Source organism: Apostichopus japonicus, chromosome 8, assembly GCF_037975245.1.
Source record: "Apostichopus japonicus isolate 1M-3 chromosome 8, ASM3797524v1, whole genome shotgun sequence".
Taxonomy (NCBI): Eukaryota; Metazoa; Echinodermata; class Holothuroidea; order Aspidochirotida; family Stichopodidae; genus Apostichopus; species Apostichopus japonicus.
The window spans coordinates 25806361-25823828 of NC_092568.1; the positions used below are offsets into that span (position 1 = coordinate 25806361).

Below are 17468 nucleotides of genomic sequence, written 5' to 3' on the forward strand. Positions count from 1 at the left end.
AAAGAAATCTTCAAAGACAGGAGGTATAATTACAAAATGTATTACAATCAATGGTTTCATTAAATATTTTAAAACAACAAAACATAAACATTACTTTCAAAGCAATGTTTTTAATTTAAGTACATATTTATTATTTACAATTAAAAACAAGTTATACAAATTGTTCTGGCCTTTCAAATTGATGATTACATTCTGTTCAGAAAAAATTCCTTACAAAGCTCAACCCCTTCTCAGGGAATTGCATATGCTTTTCAGGTATTGAATTGGTGTAAACTTTAAGGAGCAAAGTAGGAGGGAAACAAGTTTTCTTGAAAAAGTAACAAGAAATACTCGAATTTACAAGTAATTGTTCAATGTGATGGGGTTCTTCTCTTAGAAATCTATCCAGTAGGTTGAAGTAAAGTAAAGAGAATAATTTGTATGTTTGTATGTAATGATATTCATTATAAATAGTACCTACATTACTGGTTCTGATACACATTTCCTTAGATGGCATGAAAAGCCCTTCAAGGAGCATACTGTAATTTTTCTCTTCTGAAATGAGTGATTTTATACCTGATTTTGCACTGTAAGTAATCTGTAAAATACTGGAAGAGCCTTTATTTTCGCTCAAAAGTTAAATGTGGAGTAAGGCATTTCTCTGTTGGCTAAGCTGTTTCTGACCGCCCATCTCAGAGCCTGCCTCTTCTTCTCTGTGGGTACCTGGTAGTTGTTGGGGACATACACACGAGGGTTTTGTCTAGGAAGAACCACATCATCTCTGTACAGCATCTGCTCCTGTATATATTGACAGACCAACAAATATCAACTGGAATAATAAAATATACTATATTTGACATGCCAATAGGGTCATTTGGTGTCAATGATTTCATTATCAAAGGGAGGTGGACAGTTGATTGTGAAAAGAAAAGTTATAAAGGTGAAATACTTGCAAAAAATTCTGATTAAAACAATTAAAGGTTTTCAATCTTTGCCTAAAAGAAGACAGAAGTTTTTAAGGTTGCAAATTACCTCAATGTAATATTGTACTTGTCCTATAAACTAAAAATATTAAACAATGATTGACTGAGTGGTGAGCCAATGTTGCAGTTTGAATATAAATTAATCTGAGACCCAGTAGTTCACAGCTCACAGCTGTTGTACTCATTGCTTTGTACTACATCTTATCAATTTCATTCATTCTCTGCCAAAGAATGTTAAAGATTTTATGCAGAATTTACTTTTCAAAGGTGGAATGTGAAATATCTGGGCTCTATTTTTGTATAGATTGCTGTTATTTGTGTTTTGGTTATGTCCTGTTGAAACATTTAGAACTAACATCAAAGTGACAAAAACACAAGCAACATTTACTGAGGGAAAATGAACTCTTCAACAATCCTGCATTTATATCAACCAATCACAAGAAACAGAGAGACAAGACCAGAGTGAACAAAGTGTCTGATTGGTTAGTTATTCAATGTCATGGACTTTGTATTCTGAGAGTACTAAGATTCAGTTAGTGCTTACTTTGATCACACGCAGAAAGCTTGTTATACGTGTTAGCCATATAAACATACATCCAGAGGGCAGTTATCAAATCCAAGATTACCACAAGGTACCTACCCTTATGTTCCACCGTAATCCTTTATGATTTCTTTCTCCAGGGGCCTTTTTTGATTTCCAGTGTGCTGCATACATCTGGTGCCTAATAGCAAGGAGAAGAATCAAAGAACTAAATTACTGACAATAGTTTCCCAACAACTTATTCACTTGAAATTTTGCTTCCATCACAAATGATTTTATCATCTGGTTTTTAGCAGATATTTCGAGGACTTACTTTGATGAAAAGACCCACACCATCCATCTCCAGCCCAAACTTTATTACAAATTTGGATAGGGCATGTTGTGTCTACTGCCTAAGCCATCTGTTAATATTTATAACGCAAATTAACATAATTTTCTTGAGGAACTACACACCGTTATGACATCAATGCAACAACTTAATTAACAATATGTATATTTGATGGGAGACATATCCTTCCAAACTTCTGTACTGGACTTGCCTGTGCTTCATTTGCAAACTTCAAGGTGTAACAAAGCTAAGATTATCTGATATATGTAATATATATTTATAAATAGATATTCAAAAAGTAAAGAGAAAGACACACATTGGTCCAACCTTCACCATGATAACTAGTTCCATTGGTGAGAATTTGACATTTCTTAAGGAATGAGCACAATATAATTTGTGGTGTCATGCACGTTCAACATATCTTTCTTTGTTTCTCACTGATGCACCGCACCGCAGTTGAGGTAACTGTCCAGTTGTGTGTCACTTGCTAATAGCAATTCTTCCTTCTCTCAAATCAAAACTGATATTTGTTTTAGACTAGCCAAACTTGCCTTGTAACAGGATCTGTCTTTCTGTCATGCTTCCACTTAACAGGTGCAGTTGAAGGTCTGATGACTAGAGAAGAGAAAGAACTACATTTATAATTAGCCTCCTTTTACAATTAAGATGTGGCAGTCTTTGAATGAGCATATATTGTAGGCTGTTAATCAAAGCAATTCAAAAGTTTTGTGCATATATATATATTTTACAACAAGGTTTATTACTATTTATACATTTTTTATGCAGATTGTTACATTAAAATGTAATGCTATAATATATAAGTTTATTGAGAAGCTTTCTGTAATGGCCCTGACTCTCCACATGAAATTGAGGATGTCACTTCCCCTCAAACAACTCATGATTCATGTTTCTCTCAGGTAGGTATAGTTTCATTTCATTACTCATAACTGTAAATCATGTTCACTTTTAACCAGATTCACTCAATCAACTGGCACAATGTTTTATACTTTTATAGGAATTATATGACACATTTGTTCTTTCCTCAAGTGCCATTTGCTAGCAGCACGCCTTACTAGATAATGGCCGTAGCAACTTCTAAACCAACCTGACCAACCTTGGGCATTAATAGTCAGTCAGTATATATCACACATCTATTCAGTGATGTCTTTAAGGTCACCCATCCATACATCAGATTTTTGTAATCACACATCTGGTTCTAAGTTATCAATATCTATCAGCCTTACCAGTTTCTGGCCATAGCAACTTCTGACCCAATTCTTATATGTAAAGTAAGCTTGGGCTAGGTTTGTATCAGATGTCAGTGTATCACACACCATCTATTCAGTGATGTCTTTAAGGTCACCCAGCCACATGGCAAACGTTTGCAAGCACACAACCAGTTCTAAGTTATCAATATCTATCAGACTTACCAGTTTCTGGGCCATAGCAACTTCCGACCCAATTCTTATATGTAAAGTAAGCTTGGGCTAGACTTGTATCAGAGGTCAGTGTATCACACACCCTCTATTCAGTGATGTCTTTAAGGTCACCCAGCCACACATCAGATTTTTGTAATCACACAACCAGTTCTAAGTTATCAATATCTATCAGACTTACCAGTTTCTGGCCATAGCAACTTCTGACCCAATTCTTATATGTAAAGTAAGCTTGGGCTAGACTTGTATCAGAGGTCAGTGTATCACACACCATCTATTCAGTGATGTCTTTAAGGTCACCCAGCCACATGGCAAATGTTTGCAAGCACACAACCAGTTCTAAGTTATCAATATCTATCAGACTTACCAGTTTCTGGGCCATAGCAACTTCCGACCCAATTCTTATATGTAAAGTAAGCTTGGGCTAGACTTGTATCAGAGGTCAGTGTATCACACACCATCTATTCAGTGATGTCTTTAAGGTCACCCAGCCACATGGCAAATGTTTGCAAGCACACAACCAGTTCTAAGTTATCAATATCTATCAGACTTACCAGTTTCTGGGCCATAGCAACTTCCGACCCAATTCTTATATGTAAAGTAAGCTTGGGCTAGACTTGTATCAGAGGTCAGTGTATCACACACCATCTATTCAGTGATGTCTTTAAGGTCACCCAGCCACATGGCAAATGTTTGCAAGCACACAACCAGTTCTAAGTTATCAATATCAATCAGCCTTACCAGTTTATAGCCATAACACCTTCTGATGCAATGTTTAATATGCTAATTTATGCTTGGGCCAGGGTTGCCTTAGATATATGTACATGAGTACATCAATCAATATCAATGTGATTAATACTTACATGACTTGAGCGGTTGATTGCTATATCTCTCTGATGTTTGTGATGAACCACCGTCTGACCACTGAACAAAACCAAAATAAAGATCATTGAAGTTAGTGTACTTGTAGAAAAGATTCCAGACAAAGCTACTGATAACAAACACCAACTAGGGAAGAGGAATACAAATTCAACTGACATGATGAATATTTGTCCCTTCTGTTACTGTTACTTGTCATTTAGCCTTTGAAGAAGATCCTGCTAGGATTGAAACGTCAGGCCAACTTACTTTTATAAAAAATTTCTCTTACACAGGCTCTCTAGTGGATAAGCAATTTGCTAACAGGTTTATTTTACTATGATGAATATGTCACAAAGCTCGCCAGACACCAACCAATGCCCCTTCCCAAACCGCAATGCTTCATCAGCAATAATTGCAATAAAACCAAAGATTTACAAAATTATTACATTAAATATGTGCATGTGAAACAATGATTTCTACGATGAAATACTTAGACATTCAAAATATCTATATGTGAAAAAACTGGCTGCAGAAAGAAACAATTTCAAAGGAAGTTAAAGAACAGACACACAATGATAAACATATTTCTAATTTTAGGTTTGAATGCTAGGTTAATTAAACATACAGTCATGAGACACATACCCTGGAAGAAGAAGCAGACTTTGGACGTCTCTTTGCCTGATAAGTTTGAGTGATGGTGGACGCTTCACTCTCCGCATATTCTTCTTGAGGTTTCTCTCCTCTGAGAGGAAGATGAAGCTCAGCCAGTCTGTCATTCAGGTAGGAGATGTCTTTTGTGACAAAAAGATAAAGAAAAAAAGTACTGTTAAACATAAACTTAGAAAAATTTACTCATGTATCAGCATAGCGATTAATAACTTCTGACTATATCTGTCTTGCCCATATCACATGGGATATATCTGGTCATCAAACATTCACAGAAGTTTCATTTGATAGACACTATAGATATCTCTCTTCACAATGGATAAAATTGTAATAATATAAGGAACAACATAAACTATTTTTTTAACTCTGGCAGGAAAAGTGATTGCGGTGCCCAACATCAAAGACATACTATCAATGTGAAAATCTTTTTACCAGTCTAAACGTAGAAAGTTGGAAACAGTATCTTTGTTGCAGAATATTACATCTCTCCATAAAATCTCTACCTGAAATCATCCTTCAATACACAGCAGAACCCTTGGGCATGATATTTATACTGTCAGTGTCGGTGAACAAACCAAGTTTGTTCTTTAGTTTTAGATTTGCACTTCGTATGACTAATCTTCATCCTATACTGACTTTAAAGATGATGATTGGGTCTATGTGATCTTTAATGCAAAGAGAGACAGTTGACCCTATTGAACACCATTGCTTACCTGACTCACTCTCTGTAATCGACTCATCAAATATCTGAGCTTGGCCATTTCTTTTCCTGAGAAATGAAACATAAATAATATCGGTGCAGAGAACAGATCATACATACTTTTTTGTACCTTATCCAAACTTTAATCATGAATTACGGTACCACAAGACTGTGGCATATGCAAAGCAAAGAGCAGCTTCATCCTTGGTTAATGTCACGGCATGTAAGATTTTAGTTGATAATTGTGACCTAACTTACCTGACAACTTTCCTTTTGATTAATGGTTTTGATTTAGCTGCAGGCCGAGACATATGTCCTTCATCTTGCCTGTAAGATTGCTCGCTGCTGTCGTCAACTGCAACTTCATCGCTGAACGCTTTCTGATCTGTAAAATCTCTCTCAGAGAAGTTTTCTTTCCCATAACTGTCTGGATGATCCTACAAGTGTTAAAAGTATCAAAAATCATAATAAAAACAAGACAAATCAAAAGTGGTCTCCCATGAGCAAATTTGATGGCAGTTTGTTTTCAGCTATTTGCCAAATGCTGCTTTATTGGAGCAAATTTGTTTGGTAGTACTATCAGCAAACTGAAGTATAATTTTAGTTAAGAAATTCATTTTCAACTGCAAAGTACGGAAAGAGGAATTACACTGCAGAATAGGTTACTATTGTTTCTGAGGGACTATTCTCTATTACAAAAAAAACATTTTATTGTGTAATATGAAAAGCAGTGTTTGGAGGAAATATTGGGAGCCTTGGTATACTTTTTAGTTTCATCTAGGATTTTCCCTAAGTCACCACTAGAGTGCTATATTATGTGAAGTTATAGTTGCAAGAGAAATAAAATTTAAAATATTTAAAAAAAAAAGAGAGAAAAAAAAGAAGAAAAACAAAAATTAAGGGGCAGTACTGTATTGGTGACAATACATTTGAAGATATTATAAGAGATGAACAGTAGTGATAGTGATGGTTGTCATTCAGTGGTCATGGATAAACATATAAAATCTAGAACCTTACAAATCTGACAAATTGCTGATGGTGATGACTTGACTCTCTGACATCTTGGAGAGGAGCCCTTGGGGAGTTGTTGGTTGGTGAGTACTGTGCGCTGGATGCTGTGAGATAAACATGAAAAATGACACAATGAAAAATCATAATATTAACATTTGAAAGAGTCAATGTGAAACAACTTTTAAAGATCAGACTCAAGTCTTAAACTGATTTATAAGAACTAAACGATTAGCTGGTTCAGACGATCTGAAAACGGTGGACGACCTGTTTTAAGAGATCTCCAAAATGATCTGCTTAAAATATATGAAGCAATTGAGTAACAGGTTTCAATGGTCTAAATCAATCAATTTCTGTGTTAAAAAGGATTGAAATAAATAAATGATTTAATGTGTTAAAACAATGTAAGAATATGGTTTACAAGACCTTTGACAGGAAAAGAACTACTAAAGTCTGGTTTAACAGTTGTGAATCGAGCAACTGAGGAAAATTATCAGACTTATATTTTATGCTACTTACATAGTAAATATAATTCATGAGTTAATGTAAGACAAATTGGTGTTTGGTTACAAGTAGCGATTGTTCCAATATTTCAATGAACTAACCCACTAGTATCCATTCTAGACAACAAATGATAGAGGGAGGACTGTAAAACAATTAAATATTAATATGATAACAAATATTACCTGACAAGTAGGATTGGTCAGATGTGTCGGTCAACAATCCCTCATCAGCCAAGTAAGCAGCCAAGTCTGCAAAAATAAAAAATAAATAAATAAAGTTCAAAGATTTTTACTCCAGGAAGTACTGTAAGAGTATGAAAATCTGTAAAGCTCTAATTCTTCAGAAAAAAAAAATTGAAGATGTTTGAAATCTCAATACTGTATACTGAAGCTACTGTAACTTTGTCACCAAATTACAACATACATTATTTATTGTTCAAAGGGATGCTCTTGTGATTGTAACACTTAGCTTAAAGGGACAAAAAATAAAACCCCATCTCAACATTTTGCCCTAACCAGAGATTCAGTATGGTTGACTTAATGTAATTGTTTTTTTTTATGTGTGAAACCACTCCTTCCTCCAGGAAGTGAAGCACAGTATGTGGTACAGTATTTGATACCATCATAGCAGAGGTTCTTCAACAGTTTGCTTCCCTATAATAGAAATAATATTTTTTAAATTTATTTATCCTTGACATCTTTTTTTCTTCTGTTCTCTAAATTTCAAATATCATTAAAAATGCAATCTACCTCTGTGGATAAAATGACAGCATTCACTTTGTTGTTGCCAGATGCCTTTCACAAAAAATATCCTCAATTTGCATTAAAATATACTACGAGGATGTAGATTTGACTTAGAAAAGAAGAACTTCCCACCATTTTTGGTTTTGCAATCAAATTCAGCATTTCAGCCGCTGGAATATCCTTTTTGAAAAATTTTGTATCCTGTTTATTTATCTATCATACCTATTAATGAACAAAAGGACAAGAGTAAATAAAACAAGTATAAATTCAGTATGAGAGGAGTACGAAGAAATCTGAGCTTGTCGACCTGTAGCCCACCTGTAAGCTTTCAGGAAGTGGGAAAGGAAATAAATATAGAACAACTTCAGTCCTATAGCCTAAAGCGATACCCATCCCTTACAAGTAAAAATCTCCCCAACCCTGTCCTGCATAGCTATGTTGTTCCTTGAACAATAAACAATATATACATAGCATTGTTATACCATCTAATATAACTTCTAGTTGATACATGACATGTTGAACAGTATGGCATAAAAACTTGATAATTGTTTCAAACAATAAGCTCTACAGTTGCCTCAAAATGTCTGTAACACTAAAAATTTAAGTTATAAATTATTATACAAACATTTGTTCTCAACATGCAGAATGCAACATCATACACTATATGAATATGATGTTGGAACTGACCTTCAGTAATTTGCTTTATTTTCTCTGGTGAAAAGTTTTTATATCCAAGTGCATTCAATTGCTCTGCCACCTCTCCTCTTGAAAGTGGCTGAAAGCCAGAACCAGCCATGATTCCACAGTATGTAGTGTGTGGAAATTCTAATAAATAAAATTAATGACATATGAGAAAATGGTGAGGATGGTAATTGCTGCCCTTTTTGAATGGTCTACCTAGCACAAATCTCGATAATAAAAAAATTGAAAACACCACAGACTTTAACTTATACATCTATTTACCAAAATTGATACAAAAAGAACGACATGTTTCGAAAGTAGCGACTTTCATCATCAGGTTACATACGCAAAATGAACAAGTAATAGCAGACAAATGTACACTAGCAATAACACACAAGGAAAAGTAGATTAACTCAACAAAGATAACACTGGACAGTCAAGCTACTTGTTGAGATTAGGTTTATCCCAATTGATATGTAGACTTTCTTTGATCCTAAGCTGGAGTTTAGTGGGAGCGGAGTCGATAATTTTGAATGAGTTGTTGTCACATAGCCGCTTACAGTTGGGAAATTTAGCTAAGTGTTTGTAAATATGTGAATTCTTATCGGTTTTTAAATGCTCAGAAATCCGTGTAGAAAGGTGCCTATGGGTTTCCCCTATATAACAAGCATTACAGCTTGTGCAGATGAATTTATAGACCACACGAGATTTAAGGTATGATGGAATCATGTCTTTTACTACACACATATTTCGAACTTTAAATGAGATAAACACTAATTTGACATCAATGTCTGTACAATGCGATTTGATCAACTGTCTGACTTTGTTCTGAGCATGACCAGAGAAATTACCAATGTACGGGAGCTTGTAAAATCTGGTATTGTGAGAAACCGGGTCAATGATATTTTTCGGTGACACCTTGTTTTGTAAATACGATTTCACAACTTTGTCAATTAAGTGAGAGGGGAACTGATTTTTGCCGAGTGTGGATATAAGTCCTTTTAGGTCGAGGTCAAATCCTTTCCAAGAGTTGTTGACCTTGTACATTCTATCCACTAACGTTTTAATGAGACCAATTTTGTAAGAATACGGAATGAAACTGAAAAAATTGGTTAGTAACCCTGAGTACGTAGGTTTATGATAAACGGAAGTATTGCAATGACCAGTGTTGCTGACAAGCACATCCAAAAATGGTAGCGTACTGTCCTTTTGCTTCTCAATAGTGAATTTTATGTTAGGGTGCCGAGTATTGATAAATTGAAGGAAATCGATGGCTTCACCCTCATTTCGGAAAAGACAGAAAATATCGTCAACATATCTGCGGTAGTGATAAGGTTTGGATGGGGCAGATGAATCATTCAGAAATTGTTTCTCCAAATGACCCATGAAGAGATTTGCCAACACCGGTGCTAATGGTGAACCCATTGCCACACCGTCCACTTGATCATAGTAATTACCATTGAATAAAAAATGTGTTTGTGAGGTAGCAAACATGAATAGTTTCTGGAGATCCCGCCTTTCAATACCAATGCCTGGATTGTTATACATTATGGCATCGATTGCAATATCAACAGTTTCAGAAAGTGGGATGTTGGTAAATAAACTAACTACATCGTATGATACCATGTAATGATCAGATATGTCCATAGATGTAATTTCCTGGACAAAATGCCCTTTTTGACCAGTGAAATGGAGGCTTTGTCTATGTAACTTTTAAAGCAGCAGTATCACATAGGCTACCCAGCAGTTAACACAAAGGGCCTTTATACCAGTGAATTGGAATGAAATTCTGGAAGAATCCTAAATAAAATAATAATAATGAATAGGATAAATAAAAGAACAAAGGACCTTTATACCAGTGAGTTGGAATGATATTTTGGAAGAAGTTTACTAAGTAAATAAAATAATAATAATGAATAGGATATAAATAAAATAGTGAATAGGACTAAAATGTTAGGCTTATGCCTAATGAAGCATGTTTGGATGCAAATCTTAAACTTTCATTTCCATGGCCTAATTTATTATTTACAAAATCTTCCTACTAAATCTGTCGACCTGTTAAATTATAAATAAAAAAGGTTACTGTTGCTTTGTTATTGTTAGGCCTAGCCTACAGTAGGCTAGGCCCATATTTTAATTCATAATCATAGGGTATTAGTTTAATATCACTTACTGCTTAGCATAACTAATCTACTATCTTCGGTAACTGCACTACTTACTTTTGATCAAGGACTCTTTACTTCAGATATTGCTTCAAGCTTAGTCCAGGGCTATACGTCTGTAGAATGGGCTATGGCCTAACTTGTTTTTGACGCTTGAGCTCAACTCTGTTACTTAGTGTTACAGTAATGTGTAGGCTATGCCTAGCCTGGCCTAAGTAGTAAAGCCTAACAACAAATATCAATTCTAATCTTACTGAGGCGAAGTTAAGTAAACGTTACATTTTACTCCGCACAGGCCCTAATGAGAAACAGATGGTGAGATGCGACATGTCGTACATACAAAGGTCAAACTTACAAGAACGCTTGCAATTATAACGATCCGGCAATTTTCTTCTTTTTCTGTAGCCAACTTTCAGTGTTTGAAAGAAAGTGTATTGCTGGATTTCTTTGGCTTGAACAAGTTTTTTAAATCTTAGGAAACGGCGCCCTCTTCATGTACACAAATCAGAAATAGTATTAATTTCTGTGGTACACAACCACTAGAGACACCCTTAAGCCTAAAGTTAGACTTAGAGTGGTACAACGCAATGCAACCCGTCCTGTGCAAACTGCTGACGAAACACGAAGTTGTATTATGGTGTCAAAAAACCTTTCAGTCTAGGTAGCTGATTTTTGCCTCAAGCTGTTCACTGCGGTAGCATTTCTTTCGATGTATATTGGCTAAAAGAGTTAACCAAATTCTAGGACGCCTGGGCTATACGACTGAGTTCTTTATCGCGAATATGGTACCCGTTGTACTTTCGCTTAGGGCTTCAAGGGGTAGGGAAAGTGTCTTTGATAGTTACGTAATAATACTAGTAGTTTGATTGATTGTCCTGAGGTCTCTAAAGTAATGGCAGAGACAGAAGTGTCTGTCATATTCATTGCCCCACAGTTTCCTGGCATTTGTCAGTCTGATTTAAAGGTCTTAATAAGCAGCTCATACAACCGAGAAAACCTCAGCTTAGACAGGCAACTACAAGTAGACCAAATCTGGAAGCAGAGAGTACAGCAAAATCCACATCTATTTGATGCATCTAAATTCAGATACCATTCTATGCAAGTCCAAAATGGTTGCACTCATTTGAGACTAGGGATCACAAGTTATAAAGATTTCTTGGGTACAAATTGGGCCCCAGATGCTAAAGAATTGGCAGAAATAGGTAAAGATCAATGTGGCAATACCCAGGCCTTTATGTCTGATGCTCTTGGTGTGGGAAACTTTACTGAAACAAGTGATGGCTATGTTGTATTCATCAGAAGAAGTCAGAGAGTTGGTGAAGCTCAAGGCCTTTTGGACTTTCCTGGTGGACATCCTGAACCAGCAGTAAGAAAATTTTCCTGAAGTCTTTGTTTACAGTTTATGTTCTTCATTACTAAAAAGCAACTGAAGTTTCATTAATAGTGGAATTCGAGTGCTGTTCACCTGAGTAAATAAGTACTTACTAAAGATTGCTACTTGATATTGGTTATGAAATCTCTTCATTCTGATTTAAATTCATTTTCTAGTACAACTGATACTTTAGGTGGTAGGCGACTGGAGTGGATGTTGCATGCCAAACAAAGAGGAGACTCAGTTTTAGCAGGTGTAGTCAGACTCATAGTCTTCCAAACACACACTGTATGTACACGTTAATTACAAGTAAATTCACAGAAAAATGTCAACATTTTTTTACTTGTGGCCATTGTTTTCCCCTAAGTTAACATTCAGTTAATTGCATAGTTCAAATATCTGCAGACAGTGATAATAAATAAAATGATGTATTTATTATGGAGTACTGTATGTGTGTGTGGGGGGGGGGGGGGGTGGTGTACAACATTGTGCAGCTACTTGGATGATTGCCTTTTTTAAATTGTTTCCAAGATACCATTCAATTATAATTTCAGTAGTAGTCATGGTAATGCTGTTTCACAGGGGAAAGAGGTTAAATGAAAGTGGTATTGTATATTTTGTTTCATTGGAAATGTATTTTTAATTTAAAATCTATGTCAAATAACATTCTTGATAATTCCATGTCTTCTTTTCAGTATTATGTCCTAGGTAATAAAGAACATTCTGACATTTTACCATTTACCATTTCATGTTTTGTTCTGATAGGAAATCCCTGGTGGTTCTTCACAAGCAGACTTAATCAATATACCGTCCCTTTCACCAAATGACGTTCTGGTAGAATTTTATGAATCTACTCTAAGGGAGATTCGAGATGAAATAAATATACCATTGAACTTGCTGAGTGAGCCAAGGCTGATGGGAGTAGCTGCAAATCATGTCAGCTCGAAACGACCAAGTGCTGAGTTTTATGTCAGGTTAGTTGAGTGAAATGAAAAGATAATATTGAAATATGTGAACATTTATGCAGATGGGGGATGGGGGTGGCAGTGCGAGGTTGGTTGGGGGCTGACAAATTGCATAGACAGTTCAACATTGATAGAAGCAGCAATGAAAGTACTGCTTTAATGTTGGAGGTTAATGGTAACTAATCAAGTTTCTTGATATTCCTTGTGAAAAACTTTGTTTCATTGTGGTTTGGAATTTGTTCTTTTATCACAAACAGATGTGCCCTAGGAAAAAGAGATGTACTTCATCTTTACAATCAAGGAGGAGCAGAGGCAGATGAATCATCTAACATCATTTTTGTTCCTGTTGAGGTTTGTATTGTGAAATATCTCTTTTAATTGGGCTATTGAATTCTATTCGTTAAATGGTAAAACAGGGTAAAACCTGTCCATATTTTATGCATGGTTTCACTTTAAAGCTATTTCTTGAGTTTTCCAGTTTCGTTACACACAGTTATTTTACACAGAATTAGTGGATGATTCTTTATTTGTTGGTTCACATGCTACATTTCTGTTAATTGGTAGTCCTTAAGTTTCCTTTACCTTTAGATTTAAGTGGAGAGAATCGGGAGAGCACAAAAAAACCAGGAGATTCACGGTAAAACCAGAAGAGTTGGCTCCCAACTTTAGTTTTCATGGCAGGGACTGGAACTGATATTATTGTAATCCTGTACTTCATTTATGCTTTTTCTTCTCTTTTGTAATTGTTAGGATATCAGAAACATAGAAGAGTCAATGATGTGGAAAGAAATGGCCCCATCCGCTAAAGGTTGCATGAAGCTCTTCAATGAACTGAAGAAAGATACCAAATCATAACGGAGAACAACTAACTCCTGACATGGTGAAGGAAATATTAATTTATGGTTGAAATAGCAGCTACTTCGTTGCCACATAGGGTGGGGTGGGAGTTGCGGCAGTAGGAGCCGTTGAGTTATTGAGCCCTGAAATTCGGATAAGGATCTGTGTGGAGCCTGCTAATATTTTTCCAAGTTTATTTAAGAGGATATTCCATCACTAGGTAATGTGCAAGTTATGGCAAGAGCTGAGTTATCAATACATCTAGTTGAAAACTGCATTTCAACAGCTTGTTCCCATCGCTACTTTGTAGCTATTACTGTTTGCAGATAACTTATTTTTGCCGTGTAAACCCTTTTGTGACTTCAAGAAATTGATCATTATGGGGTCATCATAGCAGTTTGTGGTGTTAAATTAAGTACATAAACACGAGAAATGAATAAGATTCTCGTTAATTTTGCAACAGATTTATTCAACGTCATTACTTGTGATTGGAACTCATAGCATGCATCTTTTAGGTTATTAGGAAGGTGGTATATTAGAAAGATTATATTTAACATCACAACAGAGTTATTAGTAGTAATAGTTTATTGCATTTCATATCATGGCCCAAAGGAAGAGTAACAGGGGGGAAAAAATCAAATATTTTAAAAATAATATATTTTTAAAATTATTTTACATTTTGCAGCATCATGTGGTTAATTTCCCCCTGAAACATAATATGTGGTAATCAGACTTTACTGTCAGGCTATTTTCATTTATGTTTGCAATAAAATAATGTAATAATATATTAATGTGGCTTGTACTCAGTTCATATGGAGAGAATTTTATGCAAACAGTTTAAGTAGTCAACTGGTAGGTTGAGCCGTTTGGAGAAACACAAATGTTTTGTAAGTAAATACCTTCCAACATCCCAAATATCTTGAACCTGAACTAGAATCCTTTTATCAGTACTAAATGTTATGTTGTTACCATGAAATTGGCAAATATAAACTACATATTTTCAAAAAACAGTATTTTAACATTTAAATATTCATTCTTTTGGTGTATTTTTTTTCTGAATAATCTTACTTTGCATTTAAATTCAGAAGTTCTGAACTTTATTATATTTTATGCTGAAATTACAAACTCTTAATTGAAGTAAATGTATAATTTACAGGTCCAATCCCATTCTAGACATAAATTGATTTTCTCTTTTCCACAAAGTCTGAATAACAGAATGATTTCATGCTGCTTTTGCAATACCATTTTTTCTATCCTTACATTTTGATGTATAACAGATATATATATTTGTAATGACCGAAACACAGGTTCATGTTGCTACTGTATGGTATTTATTCAACAACAATAAGCAATGAAAAACCCTGCAAAGACAAAACAAAAGGATCATAAATACAAGATTAAGGTAATTACTTATCATGGATAATTAATGTAAATTAATTGTGCACTGAGAACCAATACATGAGTGACGAGGAGTCATAAACATTGAGTATTGTTCTTACTTAATTGAATATTGTTTCATTATTTTCTCAGATGTTGGTCATAGCAAAGCACTAAATGAATCCAACAATCTCAATTACTTCAACAAAAAGAATTAAAACAAATCACTTTAGAAATAAAAAGAATAATATATCAGGTGACATGTCATGTGACCAACTTCATTTAAACAATTGGGTTGCTAAGGAGATTATGGAACTCTCTGATGATGATGTGAGGTCTGATGTTACATTTTAATACTAATTTACAGCTTCACCAATCTCCAGGAAACATGGTTACTAATTATAAGTTTGATCATCCATCACTGATTATGATAATGACGAATGGGATAAGTATAAGCTTAATAGTATACAACTTAGCAATAACATGAGGTAGCGCACATTGTGACAAAGATCTTATAATGTCAAGGCCAAGGCCCCACAACACACGTGCGTTAGGATAGCACGGTGGTGTACAGCGATCTACCATGACAGCTAAGTTACTTAAGTTACTTTAATTGACAGCAATTTCGAAATCAAATACACTCTTCATCACTCTGCAATTAAATCCTATCAAACAATCATGAATTAAAGCTTACCCTGAATATAATATAATCTTGTCATGTAAAAGAATGGCTCCGCAAAATGGAAAGAAGACCATTCACAAAAAGTTGTAATAGTAGTAGTAGTCGTAACAAATGATTCTCAAAAAGTAGTAACGTAAAATAGGTGGCGCTCGTCGCCTTTTACCAAGTCCATCGGTAAGGGTTACCACTGTTACACCTCCCCTTCCTTTAAACAATGTCGTCCCTGACATTAATCAGAAGAACAAGACAGAAAAATAAAACTTCAACATATTTACAAAAAAAACAAGCAAGCCTTTCTAACCTGCTTCAGTAAGCTGTCCAGTAAGTCCAATACATATGGTAGTCGGTGTGACTTAAAACTATAAGATTGGTTGTAACATATCATTCTACATTTCAACACTCTCATGTACTCTAACCAAGTATTTCAAGACAAAATACATAATTGCAATTGCTAACCCTTTCTTAAACTGAGTACCAATGAGCAAATGTTACAAAATGACAAGATAGACTGACTACCACTGATCGAGATAATACAGTTACATGCAAATCTTGAAATATATCCCAGCAATAATACATAATCCGAATGAATTATTCTGCACAATGCTGCATGCGGAATGTGATAGACGAAGCTCTGCTAAGTATAGGCATTACCTGGAAGGTTGAATACATATACATTTGCTAAAACATCTACGCAGCGCTTGAGTGGCGACAACAACATATATACAATAAAATTAAATTGAAAAGAATTCTTTCCAAACCAACCTAAATCTAACGAACACACAGAAGCATATAACTGTAGGAATCAACACTAACACTTGGCAAGCATCTGTGCCAACAGGAGCTGAGTTTGAGATATATTAGCTAAAACAGTTGGGTCAACAAAACTAGTTCGAACCTCTTGCTGAATTGCAGACCTGGGAAGTTTACTAGGGTTCGAGTGCACACCAGCATTACTTCGGGATGAGCGCCTCAAGGTGTTGTTCCCTAAATCCTTTTCGTTTACGTATGAGTTCATATCAACAGAGTCACTGGGAACTTCATGGTCTACGTCTGCTGTAGTGTTAGTTTCATCAGCATCGGGCATCGGCGCTGTAGCAATTTCAATTGACTTATTGCTATCGTTACGGCTGCAAGGCTGTCGGGCGTCGGGGTTGACATTCTCTACCCACCAAGCTGAGTCGATTACTTCGTCATCTGAGTTCTGGCTTAGGGCTTCAACAGCAGGTACTTCCTCACTTGGCCCTGCAGGTTCCAAAGTTTGAACCAATTCCTTTGAATCAAGTATGTCTCTTCGGTGCAATGTCTTTGTTGTGCCATTTCCGTTAAGGGGTTCAATAACATACACGTTACCATCAGGATAGGGACGGTAAATAACTTTATGTGGGATATCGTCCCAGAAATCTTGTATCTTGTTTCTACCCTTTACTTTCCTGTTCCTGGTATATACTCTGGCGCCAATTGGTAAACTAGTATTGGGAGCTGGCTGGCCATGTTTTTCCTGACGTCGTTGTGCTTCCTTCTCAATATTGGATGCAGCAATATCAAGAGCTGTCCTTAGCCTCTGATGGTGATCTGCCATCCACGTCTCGTCACTCTCAATACCCAACAAATGATCAATGGGTAATGTTGGTTCTCTTCCAAAA

General features: G+C 35.5%; 2 protein-coding genes across 3 annotated transcripts; one reads left to right on the forward strand and one right to left on the reverse strand.

The window, feature by feature from the left end:
• Window positions 1–24: 24 nt before the first annotated feature.
• LOC139971292 (centriolar and ciliogenesis-associated protein HYLS1-like) lies at window positions 25–11100 on the reverse strand. Of its 2 annotated transcripts, none has more exons than XM_071977621.1 (11): window positions 10948–11100; window positions 8437–8574; window positions 7189–7254; window positions 6512–6609; window positions 5753–5931; window positions 5508–5563; window positions 4771–4919; window positions 4131–4191; window positions 2383–2446; window positions 1603–1684; window positions 25–777 (listed from the first exon to the last, which is right to left on the reverse strand). In XM_071977621.1, exons 2-11 carry the CDS (start codon window positions 8543–8545, stop codon window positions 610–612), a joined length of 1032 nt encoding a protein of 343 aa, XP_071833722.1. In that variant the 5' UTR covers window positions 8546–8574; window positions 10948–11100; the 3' UTR covers window positions 25–609. The 2 variants fall into 2 exon arrangements, with proteins under 2 accessions (XP_071833722.1, XP_071833723.1); XM_071977622.1 differs by lacking the exon at window positions 10948–11100 and adding an exon at window positions 10650–10835.
• Window positions 11101–11168: 68 nt separating this feature from the next.
• On the forward strand, window positions 11169–16192 carry LOC139971293 (uridine diphosphate glucose pyrophosphatase NUDT22-like). The gene is made up of 4 exons (XM_071977623.1): window positions 11169–11958; window positions 12730–12938; window positions 13187–13280; window positions 13680–16192. The coding sequence occupies exons 1-4, from the start codon at window positions 11485–11487 to the stop codon at window positions 13782–13784; spliced, it is 882 nt and encodes a 293-aa protein (XP_071833724.1). The 5' UTR covers window positions 11169–11484; the 3' UTR covers window positions 13785–16192.
• Window positions 16193–17468: the final 1276 nt, after the last annotated feature.

Excerpts from the sequence above, each read along its gene's own strand:
- LOC139971293 (XM_071977623.1), top strand. The coding sequence starts at position 11,485 with ATGGCAGAGACAGAAGTGTCTGTCATATTCATTGCCCCACAGTTTCCT. Across the intron at positions 11,959-12,729 it reads GTGGACATCCTGAACCAGCA|GAAATCCCTGGTGGTTCTTC; the intron begins GTAAGAAAATTT and ends TTGTTCTGATAG. Across the intron at positions 12,939-13,186 it reads AGTGCTGAGTTTTATGTCAG|ATGTGCCCTAGGAAAAAGAG; the intron begins GTTAGTTGAGTG and ends TATCACAAACAG.
- LOC139971292 (XM_071977621.1), bottom strand. The coding sequence starts at position 8,545 with ATGGCTGGTTCTGGCTTTCAGCCACTTTCAAGAGGAGAGGTGGCAGAG. Across the intron at positions 4,920-5,507 it reads GATTACAGAGAGTGAGTCAG|ACATCTCCTACCTGAATGAC; the intron begins GTAAGCAATGGT and ends TTGTCACAAAAG. Across the intron at positions 1,685-2,382 it reads AAGACAGATCCTGTTACAAG|GCACCAGATGTATGCAGCAC; the intron begins GCAAGTTTGGCT and ends CCTTGCTATTAG.